Here is a 17330-nt window from a genome sequence, read left to right on the forward strand (position 1 = left end):
GCATTGAAATGTCTTAGATCTTAGATTAACACAATATCTAGATAAAAATAAGGCTTTTATATTTTAAACTCAGTAATTAGATTTTTTCTCACATAGGACCACAGATCTTCTACTTTAAAGTGTAAAAATAGGCACTGCCTGCTTCTAAAGTCACTAGGCTCAGGAGATAGTAGATTTTAATAGGTTCAACCTACACAAAACCTACTCTGCTCCCTTCCACTGGCATATGTTGTGTATGTCTTAGCACCCAGAACCTCACTACACCTGGACAGCTGGGGAAAATATGTGTGCTCTCTGCCATCACATCTGTTTGGGAGGGGAGGAAGAAAGGAGTAAGAAAACTCCCTTTATTCACAGAATATAATGCCTATTTAAGGTCAACTTCTTTGCAACCCCCTTAAAGCATCTGGAGCTGGCACAGTTAGCACTTTGGCTATCCACTGTCACTGCCTATTTTTGTACTGTACAGAACAGAGATTGTCTGAGTTGGAGCATTAGAAAGGACACTTACAATGCTGGCAGGAGCTGAATGGAAGTCCACTATTTTCCTTGATAATAGCTCAAGCTGTGGAGACAGGCCCAGGTTCCCAGCCCTTACCAGATCAGATAGCAATCCTAAGTACCATGAAGACAGTACAGCCCAACTAAATAAATACAGGAAGATCTCCATCTTTCAGAGTTAGACCTTTAAGCAACAGTGCAAAACTGTTAAGGTTCTGTCCAGAACCCACCTAGGTGTTATTTGCCATAATAACTGAACACTTGACTCACTGGTTAAAAAAGAATGACTCTTCCCTGCAGACTGAAGCTTCACAAAGTTTACTTTGACTAGCTGCAGACCAGAACATAGGTAGGTGAAAAACTTAGACCAACTTTTTCTTTATGTTGCACACCACTATGTTAGTTTTCTATAAATATACTTTAGGTCTTCATCATCCTCATCTAAATTTTACTCCCTTCCAAAATGTTCCTCCCAGCCCTGCCAACCCTCTACAAGGCAGAAATAATTACCATTTTCCAATCTGGTTCTGTTGCATTTACTCCCAGGAACTCAAAATAACTGGCAAATCCTTCATTCAGCCACAAGTCATCCCACCAGTCCATGGTTACAATATTTCCAAACCACTACAATTATAAACATAAAGATGTAGGTTTAGATAAATAATACATGTACATTTCAGTATCTCCCATCTGCATACAGAACATTGATTTGCTTACTTTTCTTCCTGCTGCCAGATGAAAATTATCATAATTCTGGGGTTTGAATAGGAATGAAGGCCTTGCCTTGTGTTAAAACACCACTTTTATTATAAAATTACATATTACTCAGGAGATTGCTAATGATTCATGTGCCACTGAAAATATTTTTAGTTTCTTCCTCTTGATTTGATGATTTCTGCTTTTAAGGATATGTTTTCAGACAGCCGCCACAGTGTATAACTGTTCTTGTTTGCCTGCCCAAAAGAGACATCTGCACACATAAATTAGTTTCTCTAAGACATTTTAGACAGATTTTCATAAACTGGCTGACAGTCTGGGCCCAAGCATCTAACTTCCTGAGAAAAATTCCAAGGCAGTAGTCATAGTATTTTAAAGCTCTGACAGGGATCTCTTTTAACATGATATTTTGCAATCAGATTTTGAGCACGTGTAGAAGATGCTGAGATGAAGTTAATGACAGTATTTTCAAGATTAAAATGTTGTGACTATATATTTGAAACACTGTAAAAGTGACTCATGTCCTAAAATATACCTGATGAACGAGCTCATGGGCTATCACAGCAGCTACTCTCTGTTTGTTGGATGTGGCTGACTCTGCAGGATCATACAGCAGGTTTGTTTCTCGGTATGTGATCAGCCCCCAGTTCTCCATAGCACCCGTCCCAAAATCTGGAATAGCTATTTTATCTGCATTAAAAGAAAGAGAAAACAATTACCACTGTATCCTTTAAATCAATTCGTTTTTCCTCTCTCTGTGTATTTACAGCCTGTTTTGCTTACCAATTGTGACTCTGGCTTACTACTGTGGACTGCAGGCTATGATCTGTGCTCAAGAAAAGAACTGGCCTAAAGCAAGTGCCCCGGATCTACTGAGATTAACAGAGGTAAGATCAGTTGCACTGGCTGAGGATCTGTCCTGGAACGTGATGCTATGCCATCTCCTGGGAATGTGCATATCATACATTACTAAATTTTGGCTCCAGAAATTAATACTATTGTCTGGGGATGTGCTGTAGGCAGTAAACCTCCCGAAACTATTTGTAGAATAATGAGGCATGACATTGTTTGTCACACTGTTGTATTAAAAATATTTATGACACGTTAACTGAACTAAATCCCCCATGCAGTGAACATCTGCTTCTACGCCTGGCAATTTGTGGGGGTCACTCATTTATGGTCAGTAATCAATACAGGTTTAAATGAGAATTGCAGACTCAACTGAACTGGCATTTTTTTCTGCAAATAATGACCACAGGCTTTCTATGTGGGTTAGTGAAAAAGTAAAGATGGATTTAACACTGAATAGAATGAAAACTACTCACCCCACTCCAACAGAAGAAAGGAATTATTTATTTTAAATTAAACAACTTGATTACAGAATCAAGCTGATAGTTTGGCAAGGGTTTCAATGACAGAAGGGAGAAAGGTAATGACAGAAGCCATAAATCAATGTGAAATACAATATTTAAATAAATCATTATGCAGAAACATATCTGATTCATCAGGTTTGAACTGAATAACTTATAATAATAAAGGAACAACATGGCAAGTCAAGGTTAGGAATCCAACAAATAGACATTCTGGGAAAAACAGTCTAGAATCTACAAAAGTATCATTCCTGTGACACTGCTAACCGGAAGATACCAGTCCATCCTGTCACACAGACAGGCCTTTATCCAGATGCTGCCATGGCAATGTCATCAGGCTTTCATGACAGTGAAAGTTTGAATATAAAGCACAGGTGAGATATAGTACCTATTATTACTGGGGACCAGTGTGTGAAAGAACAACATATTGTACTAATTTCCCTAATTCAGTTGTCATTGACATGCAAACATATTTACAGTAAACTCACGTGCTGTTTTGAAAGGAGGAGGTAAAAGTCTTTTGTTAAAGTAACATGGGTTAGCCTGATAGGTACAGGTACAAATAGCCAACAAAAGGTTTGCACAACATTATTAATTGTCTTCAAAGTTTTGGGGATTTTTCCCCCCTGTATTGTCTTGACTTGTTTGCAGCTAGTAATTTTCCATCCTTTTAATTTAATGAACTAACTGAATTACCTCTCTGAAGGTCTTAGTAAGGAGAATTTCCAAAACTCTGATTGCATTCCCAGCTTGATTATTGTGCATGTTAAACTGTGTGAATCAGATGCAGAGTCCAAATATCTCAAGCTAAAGGATGCCCACTACCTTCTCTTTGCTTGTTTTGTAACCATGGGCAAAATTTGAGAGCGTGCCTGCTCTTATTTAGTCTCAGATCTTTATTTAGCCCAGCAGTAGAAACTACAAATTAGATGCTGGACTACATTCATCTTTTTAAGACGTGGATACACACCCACTTTGTACTAAGGTTAATAAATAATATGACATACTCTCTGGCAGTTTACATCTTCACTTATCTCACTGCTGACTTTTGTCCAGAAGTTCATATGGAAGTGGTACATATTTTTCTGAAACTTCTGGCTCTGTTTTAACTCATGATGGTCCTTTGCTGATGACACCAATGCTTGCCTTGATTTTCCACAAGATGCTTTAAAATAAACATGCCAGCACCAGTTCTTCAGTTCAGTAAACTGAACTGTGAGAACTGGCAATAAAACAGTGACTGAGACCAACTCATCCATCATGACATTTAGAAACATCTTGAACTACATTGGTACAGTTTTAAAAGATCCTGACAAAATATCAGCAGTTAGCAACCAAATGCTTTCATGCTGTTTTCCACCAAAGCACAGAGATCTGTAGAAGCAACATAATCATGACACTGAACTAACAAAATAAAAAATATAAATGTTCATAGTTACCCAGTTTTGGAAGAGAGTAGCTCAAATTAAAGTACTGTTCAAAGAAGTCGAATACAGTTTTTGTTACATTTGCTGCATATTCTGCCGTGTGTATTTGCTGTTGCTGGACATAAACTCTCAGCTGTAAAATACAGAGAGACAATTAGAAAAGTTTTCAGTTAAGAGGAATCAGGTGTCTGACACTGAAAAGGCATTTAACATACATACCAATAACACTGCAAGTTTTCTCTGAGACTGATTTGAATGCTGAATTCGGTTCCCTAACACATATATTCAACAAAGTTTTTCAAGCGTTGTACATAAGAGATACCAAGCCAACACGTGCACACTTTCCACTGTTTGTCTGAATTTTAAAATTGGCAAGACCCATATCCAGAAGCTCGCAGTGGCCAAGCCTCAAGCAGGGCCTGGTTACATACCAGCCCCTACTTCCCCATGGCCTGGTGTTCCCAAGGAGGAAACCTGGGCAAGCACAGTCAGAGGGGATCCACTTGTTCTGAGCAGTTCACTGATCTTGACTGATCTCATCAGATCAATCTTCAGCAGCACATCTCTATTGAAATGTGTCAGAAGCCCATAGCACCTTATTTTATTCAACTTCTTTGTACCTTTCCTATGTATACTATCATCATAGTTTCCTCTTGCATGTTTGAAGACCTCAAACCCACGACAACCATGCATTTACTAGATCTGTGACCCTTCCCAGACATGCTGTCCCATGCAGGTTGAGTGGCTGTTTGAGAAGGACCTTGGGCCACACAGCCACAGCTTTGATGCCTTCTGGGCTGCTGCACCCCAGGAAATCATAAGCAAAAATCAGTTCTCTCTTTTATGACCAGGTGAGTCTGCGAAAACTGGCATATTTGGTAGCCCTGGCATGTTTGGTGTGATGAGTCACCATTTCTGTGTTCCTACTGTATATATGAATGCAAAAAATGATGTGTTGAATGTTGACCTTTCTATCCCTGAAACCTGGTGCCTGGTACCACTTTGGCTATGGCTGTCAAGCAGTAGGAAACAAGCTCTGGAGAACTAGAATCTTATGGCACCCATGCCCATTATGAGGAGGCCTGTAACTTGAAAAAACTTTTCAGAAGTTATCTTCACATTGTGAAGGCAAAGTTTGAGCTCAGAATTCAAGGAGCCTTTTGGGGATCTTTCCCTCAGTCTCTCTGTCCCGAAGCCTGTTGGAGCTGTATGTAGTCTGTTCTCTTCCCCACCCCTGAAGATCTCAGTGTGGATGAGAGATTTCTATATGCAGTGAAATTTCTGGTTTTAGGGAAACTGATCTATCTCATTTTGCCACCTCCATGACTCTTATGAATGGGACACATTCATCTGCTGCACTGGTGTGGCTTGTTTACTCCTTCAGTGCTGTCTTACAGCCAGGAGTTTAGGGCCCAAGCTAAGCAAAGGACCTGGTCTATTCCAGGAACTCTTCTGGAGCCTGAAAACACATTGATTTCAATACTATAAATTACACTTCCTCCAATGAGAGGGGAGGATGGGAAAGTGTTCAGAAATAAAGCTGGAAAAAAAACCAAAAGAAAACAAAAAACACCCCCAAAAAACTAGAAAAAAAATCCCAAACAAAGCCAAAACAAAACCAAAAAAAGCTTATGAAATTCAAACAGGAATACATTCCAGCCAGGGGATTTCCCCCTGGGTCAGTTTGCAATTACAATCTGCAATTTCCACTTCTGTAAGCTCTTTACCCAATTTAGCAGTCTTCAGTCCCCTAGCTGATCCATATTAATGGTTTCCAAAACCTTCAGCCTGCACTAGAACTGACTTGGTGTTTCATTTGTATAATCTCCTCTGTGATTTTTCCAAACCAGACATTTAGTACCTGACAGGTAATCAGTTCAGGAGCATTGATTCCAGCGTGGGCACATTTCCCACCACTCCTTTCATTAATGTCTTCATTAGGGCTTTCAGAGTGAACGGCAGAGTTTTTAAATAATTTACTGTGTCATGTGAGCTGTATGCTCTTGCTGTTGTTTATGAAAGTAATTTATGGATCAAGTGGATACTTTCTGTTGAATGAGAGATTTATTGTTAGAAATTTACACAGCAAACTATGGAATGTTCTTTTCAGGGGTTGGCGAATCTAAATACCTTTGTTCAGCTGGTCTTCAAAGTTCTTGGACAGGAAGCCTTGGAAAGGCTATAAGAATAACTTTCTATATATATGATTAAAAACCCTAAAGATAGTCTGGTTTCCCTGGGGAGAAGTTAATTTTTAGTGATTGATCTTCCACATGTATTTTATATTTGTAAAACTATGTCCATGTTAAGAGAAAGGAAAGTTATTATTTTAACCTCACTTAAACCCCAAGTTTTCTAGTGCAGGCAAGTCCTCAGACATTGTTTAGTGAACAGCATTAATAAAATATGTAGTAACATAGGCCTGAATTATAAGATGTTTCTTCAGGCAACCCCTGTACTGAATCAAATACCCCTGCATCTACACACATGCACTTTAATTACCCTGTTTCAGTGAACACTCCCTTCTATTTAGAAAAGCTGCAACCAGTCAGGAACATTGTGGGCTGTACTGTTTTGCTTGGGGAAAAAAAATATTGACCTCAGGGCCATACTCTGGAGCATGGCATGGACAAGTAGTAAATGTTTAACTTCTGCATGTAGAAAACAGTGTTACACACTTCTTCAGTACATTTTTTCCCTACTGCACTATATTCTGCAGAAAAATCTAGAAAAATTTTGATTTTTAAAGGAACTGAACTATAGAGTATATCTAGTGAGACCATGTAGTCAAGGTCCTGTCCCTGATAATGAGTGGACCAGCTATGCTGAAGAGCAGTTGGTTAACAAAATTGTGTGACTGGATGGCCTAAAAATGTACTCCTATGAATTACTTGGCCAAACAGCAGAGAACTAAGAATATCTCAAACCAGGCTCCATTTGCTTGTCTAAGTGTAATTTAGCTTTAGTTATTTGTCAAGTAAGAATATAAGCATACAGCATGACGCTAGCAAGGGCACAGAGGGAGGCCTCAGCACAGTCCTGTGACAGGAAGTCTTTGCTAAGAGCTGAATCAGAACTTTGGAGATTTCTACAAGATAGATTTTAAAATCAGTGAACAGCTTTCAGTAGGGAATGATTTGATGATCTTTTTTGGTTAAAGAAACTAAGGAAGAGCTAACTTGCTAAGGAAACAGTAGAATGACTGGGGTTTTATTCTAGATTCCCCGTCCATTTGTGACATTGTCTCCAGAAATCAAAGAAACCACTGCCAGCTCATGTCAACGACAAGACCCTGTGTTACATAACAGGAAAGGAAGGGGAAGAAGCAGGGGCATACAGCTCTAGAGATCATTCTCTGTATCAGATGAGAAAAAGATCTAAACCAATAAACAATCAACAGCAGGTTGAGTATCCCAAATTGGGTTTAGGCTAAATGAGGAGTTTCTGCTGAGGGGCAAGTTGTATTTCGGATTTCAGTTTGTGATTCAATGCAATGTCTTGTTATCTCTTTATGCCTGATCAGCTACACCTTCAGGAGATTTGAATCTAAGCAAGAAGTGGATTGGCCTGCCTACTGCATCTAAATGAAGGAGCTATTTTAATTTAATAGGTTCAGATTTAAACCTATTTGCTTCATAAGGGGATCAACCAAATATCCAAATGTTTAGGCAGACACTATCACTTCTATACTTATTTTTACAGAACTTATATTGGGCAGTTGCCTGTTGCCACTGTGGTAAAATAAAGCAAGCCAGTACATAATGGCACATAGCACTGTAGTCCTATGTCTCAACGGCTGTAATAATATCAAATGCAATTTTAACTCACAGAAAACTATAAAGTATTTGTATTCATGGCCTGGGACTCTCTTGTACCCCCTAACTTGTACATTACTTCAGGCACTAGGCTTCAAGTCAGGGATGAGTTTGGAAAGAGTGTTCCTTCCTCACCTGTGTGCTCATATGGGAGGTACTAACTGGGATCTAACAAAGATGGGAGACAGGGAAGGACTGCAAAACACTGTATGTAATCCAGGTCAGAGGGACAACTGTGAACACATAATCTGATAAAATAGGCTGCAGAAAATATGCTACAGGAAAAGGAAAAATATGTCCTTGTTTGAATAAAAAGAGATTTTTAAAGAAAAAATGCAAATCAAGGCACATCTGTCACCTGAACCACTTTCAGGCTGCAGAAGGACTTACAGGTTTTCCACTTGCGGATGTTCTCTCTACCCAGGTAAACTGGTGCACTGCAAAGCATACCAAGTAAGTGCTCATGGGAACTGACTTCTCAAAAGTTGTTTGATTCCAGCCATCACCAAGCTGTACAGTTCGCTGCAGAAATGCAAAAATAATCAAATTGATTTTTGAAATTGCAAATACATGCATAAGAGTACATTTGTATGAAGACTGCGACTGCATAGGAGCAACAAATCACCTCTCCAGGTCCACCTCTTCTGGCATTTCATTGCTGAAGGCATGAGAACAGACAAGGTATTTTTCTTCTGCAATACATGAAATGCTACTTTGCTTTTTTGGCACTAAAGAGGTTTACCTTGCTCTAATTTTCATCAGGGATTTGAAATCATTCACATGAACCGAAATTTTGCCAACAGGAGTTTTCTGGTGTATGCTGTGTTTTGTTCTTGCAATAGTTGCATAAAATAATATCACTTTGGTCAGAGAGGGGAAGAGACTGAATTCTCCCCTCTTTTAATACATGCATCATGTATTTAAGTCAGGATGCAGGGATGCTACCTGGGATATAGACCAGTCTAATCAATCTATCCTGAAGTAATTCAAATACAAATGAATGGTGGGTTAGGTTATTAGGCGGGTTGCCTACATATACATAAAATTTAATGCTGATCATAGTTTTTATTTACCAAATCAATTTTAAAATTTCCTGATTTTCTTAGATGGTATTTCCTCTAAGTTTGCTGACAATACTAAATAGGAAGGGGTAGATACTGATGTCTTCTTTCCCATGACCAGTGACAGAACTTAAGGAAATGGCATGAAGTTGAGTTGGGGGAGGTTTAGGTTTGATTTTAGGAAAAGGTTTTTCGCCCAGAGGGTGAAAACTGGAACAGGGTCCCCAGAAAAGTTGTTACAACATCAAACCTGACAAAGTTTCAGAAGCATTTGGACATTGCTCTTAGGGATGTGGTGTGACTCTTGGGGTGTCCTGCACAAGGCCAGGAGTTGGATTTGATGATTTTGATGGATCCCTTTCAACTCAGCTTATTCTATGATTCTATTCTAAACATATATTTCTTCTATTCCTTTTCTGCTATAGTCTAAAAATTTTTGTGCTTCTGACTCGATGACTATATAATAGAACAAAAGCCAAAAACATAAAAGATGTTAGCCTTCTAGAGATACAGTGGTTCATGAGATTTGTTTGTTATAAACACAATATAAATAAAGCACAGACAGTTAATATCACAAGTAATATGACTCCATGAACAAAACCACATATTCACAGACATATTCATAGCCTCTTTTCAAAAAGGTATTCACAATCTAATTTTCCATTATTTTACCCATTTTGACTCTATTTTGATATCTTCTGTGATTTCAACAAAGTCAGGACTTCAGTGGAAAAAAATTTGAAGAAATTCTAGTGAAAAATGAATGTACAAGATTCTGATTTTTCTGATCTGATTTTGCCATGCTGATTATAAAGCTTCACACCCCCAAAATTACAGGACATGTAACATACAACGTGCCTTGTCTTTACAAACTCTTACATTTCCATCTGTGGAAAAGATCTTTCCCAAGGTTCTTCCACTACTAAGACCAGAGCTACGGACCTTGACCAGATGAAAATTGCCCTACTATAATCCCTTAGTCAAACTTCAATATGAATTCAGCATAATCTACATTTTCTTATCAGTATTTATTTTTTTAGCAAATCAATTAAGAAGCAGTAGTTAGCCCTTTGCACACTTATTATTATAGATCCATAATAGAGGCAAGGTCCACATGTCAAGGTGTAAAGTAAATCACAAAACACAGTAAATCTTGATAACATATGGTGTTATCCCCTTACTTCCTTGCTCATATTCTCACTTATATGAGGTCTATGAGGAAAGGTACAGCAATCTCCTTTCATGTGTTGTTGATCAAAGTGCCTAGTGGTCTTCTAGGTATCACAGAAATATTTTTAATAACAATGGGTCAGAGCTTTAAATGTGCAAAGGGTATGGATGCATCTGTATCAGCCTGGTAATAGATATCTGAGCTGCATTGCTAGGAGAATAAGTTTGGGGCATTCTAAATAAAAGCAGACCTTTGTTTTCTGGGTGGAGGAGTGATTGGAAAAATGCAAATGCCAACAGCCTGGAGGCTGGAAGCTCTTTTCTTTCTTTTTTTTTTTTAACTTGGCACTTTATCTCCCACTTCAGAACTTATTAGTAGAAATTATACAATAGACTACACATTCAGTTGACTATTCAGTAGAAACCCTCTAATCTGAAAGCCATTCAGCCTTCTTCCAGAAGGCCCAGAGGTAGATAATTGATGCCATTGAATTTCATGCAAAATTTGGAATTTGACAGTAGGTCTAGAAATGGATTTTTTAGGAAATTATAGACATGGTAGAATGACAAATATCCACACCCATGAGCTGACAGATGCAGTTTCAGATGCTCCATTATGAAAAAGAATAATCCTAGTCTTTCTGGCTAGCAGGATTCTTTGCCATTATATTGTGATCAGCAGACCCTTGTTCTGGACCATTATGCAGTTTTAGTGATTATTTTAGACTTTCCATCTGGGAAGCAGCTGTCTTGCAGAGTACTCATTCTCCAAGCCTACCCAGCTTGACTGAAGAATCTGCCAATATCTATTTATAGTCAGCAGGGGATGCTCACCTAGAATATCTGAACAGAGGGTCAGCTAGATAACAACAGAAGAGGTGTTCCATTTTTGTTTTGGATTTGACTCTGTGCTGCCATGTTGTGTGCTGATGGACCACTTTGAGTCCTAACCAGCCAACCAGTTCTGTTCATGGAATGTCTATTAAGCGTGAGTTTTCCAGTGCCTGAGTGGTAGAGTCTGTGAACATGCCAGAACCTGGCGACCCACATTACCTTTCTGTGGCTCTACAGAACTGTTGCACTTAGGCAGCAGTTGGGAAATACTTACCTGTACTGGCATGTTTGAAAGCACTTGGTACACATCTGGATGGATGATGGATATGGTGTAAGTTGCCTTTTTGTTTGGCTCGTCAAAGCAGGGAAATGATTTCCGCGCATCTGTTGGCTCATGATCAGTAGCTGCAATGCTCCTGAAACAAACAACACATTGGCAAGGCTTCATTATATGGCTTTGAAATCTTGTCTGCAATTTCTAGGCATTTTTTTTAAGTATTTCACAAATTAAATCCAGCTACAAATATTTGTGCATATTTATCCATCCATAAAAGCAGGTGACATAAGAAATGCAGGAGCTGACATCAACATCTGTCTGTCATCAACATCTTCAAGGTTTCAGAGCAAAAGCTAATGCAAATTGCTTATCATCAAATATTTTTAGGAGCCAGGCAATAAGAGAGGCATGACCTCTCATGCATAGTGAAAACTTTGCTCTCCCTCCTGCTCAGCTTTACCATTGATTTATCACCTAAAATAAAGAACTGATGATATCACCTAAAAGGAATAAGTCACTCCAAGACTTGTTTACCCACTACAGCATATCTTGGGATTAGGGTCTTGAACATCTCCTGAAGCGACACCTTGGAACAGTGCAAATGCCAATAAATCTCATCCTGTTTGTGTTTCTTTTTCTGCATTTACCACATACAGTTTCCTCCTGCTGCTCTTATGCTCCCCTGACTCCATTAGTGAAACTGCTGGAGAAAGCATGGAAAGTTCAGGTGAACATCCTAGTACATAACTGATGCTATGCAAGCTGTTTTGGGGGGGTCAGAAAGTCACCTCAGTTATGCACAACCAGCTGGAGGAGCTAGACAATAGAGGTCATGTAAAAACATAAGGTGAAGGTTGTGAGCGTTCATATTGTGCTTGCTTCTCCCAGTGACATCAGGCTCCCCCATTAATGACCCACACCAGTGGCAGAGCATATTCCCCAGTGATTGATGGTGAAAGGGATCACAGATGCTCCTTCAATTAATCTGGAATGTTGAGCATTTTCTGACAGCACTTCTACAGATGCTCCAACTATATTAAGGTAGTTTTTCTTTCCAAAAAGTAATTAAAAGTGTACATCATAAATTACAGATTGCAGCAATCCTACAAGCTCACTTGACAACCAATTTTTCAAGGTTTCTGTTGCCCTTGGCATTTCCCTGTGACGGTTAAATACTAAACTGGTCATTAGGAACTTGTAGCAGCAAGGGTCATTTACAAACCTGACAGAGGTAATATGTCTGGGCTCTCTCCATTCATGTTCCTTGGAATAGTAGCTCAAAGGTTCACGGGCAGAAAGCATAATGACCATTCACTTTAACATCATTTCAGACTCAACAGAGTTTATTTTGCTTGGTGCATTCTTTGCTGTCATTCTCTACTTTTCATAGGATTTGAGAGCTATTTCACAATTAAGTTAACTCCAAGCCTCCAGGGCAATGCTTCACAGCTATTGGTTAAAAACTTGGCTATATATTTTGACACATTTATGTCTTGTTCCTACAGACTGATAACACTGTGATACAACTGTTGATTTATAAGGTGATAATCCATCTATCCTCATATGTTTGCAGAGGCAGACAGACATTAGGAGTGAAAAACTTCAGCACTACCCTTCCTATAGGCTAGATGATGAGAACTCCAGACTATGGCATGCACAGAAGTGGCAATAGAAACATGAATTGTTGTAATTCCCTTTCAAACAACATAATGTAGTTTTTAGATAAGATTTTCTTCACTGCTTGGTGGCTTCTGCTCTTGATGTCCAGACCTTTAAATATGAACTAGAGTCGACAGTTGTAAACATCAGAATAATAAGAAGTGAAGATCTGGCTGAGACTGCATCCAGCTGTTCTCAAAATAAAACAGTGATGCATTTAGAACCATGATGAATTTTCCTTCCCCCCCTCCCCCTGAAGTTCAAGTCGTTAGTGTCAAACAACTTCCTTCCTCCCTGAACTAATTAAAGCATTTTTCTCCTAGTCTTCCTTAAAATTCCAACTCATTGCTGCTTCTAAGAAAACTTTCTGCTTCAGGAAGAAAATCAGAAGTGTTACTTTTGTAAACAGAAGAAAATTCTTCCCTTGTCTATTCAATAAAATCCTAAATACATCCCTGTTAGACATCTGCGAGCCTCTTGTTCTCTGACAGACAACCGAGGGAATTCCTAAAAACAGGAAGCCATACCTTGTCTCTAATAGTAGTGCAAAATCAAAGCCAGCTGCTGTGACATGTTTATATTATTTTTAATACTAAGGAAAAAATATAAGGGGGCTTTAGCACATTCGTTGAGAGAAGCTAATGACCTGAATAACCCAGGTCACCAGCCAAGGACTCTTCTTTTGCTCCTCTCCATAAGATCTGAAAACAATACAAGTGTAATGTAGTTATGCTCAGTGCATCATGCAAAGTAGGGAAGAGTGCTATTCCTTTTGCATCAATGGGGAAATGAAATGAGCAGACAGAGGAACAGTTTTACCAAAGGACTTAAGTGCTTACAGCTAGATTTGGGAACCCACAGAAGCATCGAGGCAAGTCTATGTCCAAAATCTACATTTCCAAAGTTTCTGCTTTCCTGTTCCCTACCTGCAGGTGCACATCAATTTAAATAGTCATGATTCCAAGGTATCTCACAATCTGCTTCAGGGCATGTCCAAAAGCACCTTTTTCCTGATGGGGATTGTATGATCTGTCTGAACAGGATCCCCAAATGAGGTGTTCTTCTCCTAAGCCTCTCAAGGAATTTAAGCAACATAGATTATTGAATCTATTTGGATATTTGAATCTAAGCAACAGCAGAGCCTGGAAACATGCCCAGTTTGTAAACCAAAGGCCTTAAAACAATGCTTTGGCAAACCTTTGCCTTCACAGATAAACATCTGGGGAGCAGCTCAGCCCTAGAAGCTGACTTTCAGTGTTATTAAGTCTCTCTAAAGGTGCTGCTGCTTCTAACACTGCACAGAAGGGATAATAGAGTTGGTTAATTGTATATTGGATCTCCTTCTCACCTCAGGCGCTTTCTCTTTAACATCCACTATTAACAGACTTGTTTGATCATTGCTGTTACCTGATCTGATTTGTATTTACTTGCAACACGACAACAACAGAACTACTTGGGTTGAAATTTTCCAAGAGTGGTGTGTACCTCACGCAAAGGCAAAATAAAAATGCTCATTCCAGTCAGCATTGTTTTTAAGTAGAAAGCTGGGAGAAAATGCATTTTTAATAAGTAATAAAACCCTTCCCTCACTGTCCTTCCTTACCCCATCCTATCCCCTACCCTCTGCTGCATAGCAACAACCTGGCTGTTGGTTGCCTTACTTTCAAAGCTGTACTTACCACTATCATGTACATCACCTCTGCAATCTGCCTAAAGTCAATCACATGAAAAATATTTCAGAATTTACTATTCACTTGTTCTTACTAAAACCCTTCTCAAGCCTAACACACTCACACCCACAAGCTCCTTTCTGCATTGAGTTTTCAGGCTGCTGGCTAGGATCATCCTTGCAATTGTAGTTTCCAGCATTCAATTCAAGAAGTAGGAACAGTCAAAATGAGCTCACATTTTATACTTTCTTTAGTTTTAGAGTTCTCCTTTCTTCCGGGTATCAGATGCTTGGACCTTGTCTACCTGTACTGTCTGGATTAAAGGGATAGGCACTCACCTCTCCTGCTCTGCAACTCAGAAGGCCTGTGTTCTGGTCCTGCTGTTCTGGGGTTGTGACAGACCTGGGGCTATACATTTAATATCTAGATATACTTCACCAGTGAAAAGTAATGCACAACTTAGAAGGATTCTAGGACTTTGCACTTTAAAACTGCTGTAGAGATGTCAGATGCTCAAAGTATGAAACCAAAGTTGCTCAAAGTATGAAACCAAAGCACCTTTTAAGTCAGAGCAATGCTGAGGTCATATATGGAGGAAAACGAGAGTAAAAGAGCTGTCTGGTGTTCGAGCTGTTCCCTGCATGACTTCTCCACAGGAAAAATCAATGCTTGCTTTATCCTCTACCTCTTGCATCCGCTGCTGCTGGTGCCTGTCATTGCTGCTACTCCTGTCAGTGGCTGAATGGAGCTGATGAGACTCTCACTCATGACACCATTGTCCCAGGAGGGCAAAGAAATGCCATGAACACATCAGTGTTTGTCTCCATGTTCCTGCTACAGGGCCTCGTAAAATTCTAGCCAAGTTTATCTACCAGCTGTAAAGGCTGGAATAAATCACTTCAGAAATGTAAATATCAGAAGATGGGTGACTGTCCTCTCCATACATTAACTGTGAAGAGCAGCCTTTGAGCAGAGGGCAATGGCTTTTTCAAGCTTCCACCTTGAAGCAGTACAAACCTGGTAAGTTGAATGGGTTAGCTGAACTGGCAGAGACTTTGTAATCTTTCAATAAGTGTTGATATATTAATAAGGAAGAGATGGAGCACAAAAAACCCCAGTAAAAGATGACCCTAATTGTTTGGGCTTTCCTACATATAATTTAAACCAGCTGCAAGAGAGACAGGAAAGTTCGGGTTTGAATATTCCCCAGGTTTACAGCATCAAGGAGATATGCTATCAGGAAAACTATCAGAAGAACGCTTTACACCAAAACTGTTACCTTGGGGATAACAGGAGAGAGTGGTGATAGTTGTATGCTATTTATTGTACTAGAGAGATAAAAACAGGCCTTGATCCCTCCAGCTCCTTGAGGGAGCCATTCAGTTCAAAGGTAAGCTTGGACCAGTATAGTTTGAAAAGGTTTTTCAGAATATTAATTGTAACAAACCCCTCATCTCTCCAGCCCACATTCACTAGTCAGAAGCCAAAGGGCTTTGAATACAGCATCCTGCTTAGGGGAATGAGAAAACTAAAGAACAGCCCAGAAATGTCAGTAAGTTGGTGAGAGACAAGACTGAAAAGCTGAAACAGGAATACAGCAGGCCTGAGCAAGTAAAAATAGAGAAGAAAGCTTAATAAATAAAACTGCTTTACTTGATCTGTCCATTCTCAGTATAGGTGGTCCTATAAAACCCAACCAGCGAACCATTCAGCCAGCCTTGAAACTTCAGGGTGAGCACATAGGGATCACTTTCATCAGTGACAGGGAGCTCTGCTGCTGCCTTCATCACAATGTATTCTTGTGGCTTGTACTCAAAGCAGTCAATCACAGCAATCTGCTGTCCTGAGGATTTCCGGAGTGTGGGCATTTCTGTAACCTTGGTGTCTCGCAGGTGAAGCCACAAGGAGCTGGTTGGTTTTTCCAAAGCAATAGATATATTGACTGTCCCACTGTAAGTGTCTTGCTCCATTTCAGGCTTGATTTCCAGATCATAGTGGACAGGCTTGACATAAGTGGGCAGCCTAAACTCTCTCCAGTCTCCAGTGTCATCGTTCTTGGAAGGACAGGGACCCAAATCCACTGGGGGAGGAGGCTGTTCCGTTGTTGGCGTTGCTGTCGTTGTCGTCGTTGTTGTCGTTGTCGTCGTTGTCGTCTGATCTGTTGTTGGTTGCTCTGTTGCCTCTGAAGCTTTAGGTCTGCTCAATCCCACACCAAGCCCCACAGCAAGTCCTACAACAACCACGACTCCACAGATGATAGCCACATGCTTTTTCTTCATGCAGTACCTCTTGGACTTCTCATCCTCAAAATCCATGCCCTCCATCTGTGCTCCTAGATCTGTTCTCAGAGCAAAACATTAACCACAAAAAAGCTTATTAGTCACTTCAGCACTTGCATTCAGTAAACTCAGCAGTCTTGGTTTGTATTTTAATTGTGTAGCTATAGCTGTTCTCTGCCTGTCTCCCTCACCTCGCTGTCCACAAGACACTCAATTAATTAAAGACAACATACATTTGGAGGAAACGTGAATGATCAAAGTGCAGCCGGGCTGCGAGACGGAGGGAACTGACACAGAAGAACATTGTTTCTGCCGTGCTCCCCTTATAAGCAGCACAACCCCACCCCCCAGCCCCTCCTGTTCTGGCCTGAGTTAAATATAAAACAGCGCTATGTTAATCAGCAGTCAGGAGATGATCAGATGCCAAAGCTCTGTCAGCAGCTTTCAGAAAGAGTTTGCAGATGGAGGCAAACCCTCAACCTTCACCACTACCTCTTCCTTTTTTTCCTCTGCTGTGTCTTGTTTAGGTTTTTGAGGTTTGGGCTGGCTT

At 39.8% G+C, this 17330-nt stretch overlaps 1 protein-coding gene across 1 annotated transcript in view; it reads right to left on the bottom strand.

Moving 5' to 3' along the window:
- Positions 1–16825, bottom strand: part of ENPEP (glutamyl aminopeptidase) — a 33244-nt gene extending 16419 nt beyond the window's left edge. The window contains exons 1-6 of the mRNA XM_036382679.1: positions 16155–16825; positions 11170–11311; positions 8221–8352; positions 4028–4148; positions 1754–1908; positions 1012–1125 (exon numbers count right to left, since the gene is read on the bottom strand). Coding sequence (XP_036238572.1) covers positions 1012–1125; positions 1754–1908; positions 4028–4148; positions 8221–8352; positions 11170–11311; positions 16155–16825 — 1335 coding nt within the window. The remainder of the gene's footprint in view (positions 1–1011; positions 1126–1753; positions 1909–4027; positions 4149–8220; positions 8353–11169; positions 11312–16154) is intronic.
- Positions 16826–17330: the final 505 nt, after the last annotated feature.

Source organism: Molothrus ater, chromosome 4, assembly GCF_012460135.2.
Source record: "Molothrus ater isolate BHLD 08-10-18 breed brown headed cowbird chromosome 4, BPBGC_Mater_1.1, whole genome shotgun sequence".
Taxonomy (NCBI): Eukaryota; Metazoa; Chordata; class Aves; order Passeriformes; family Icteridae; genus Molothrus; species Molothrus ater.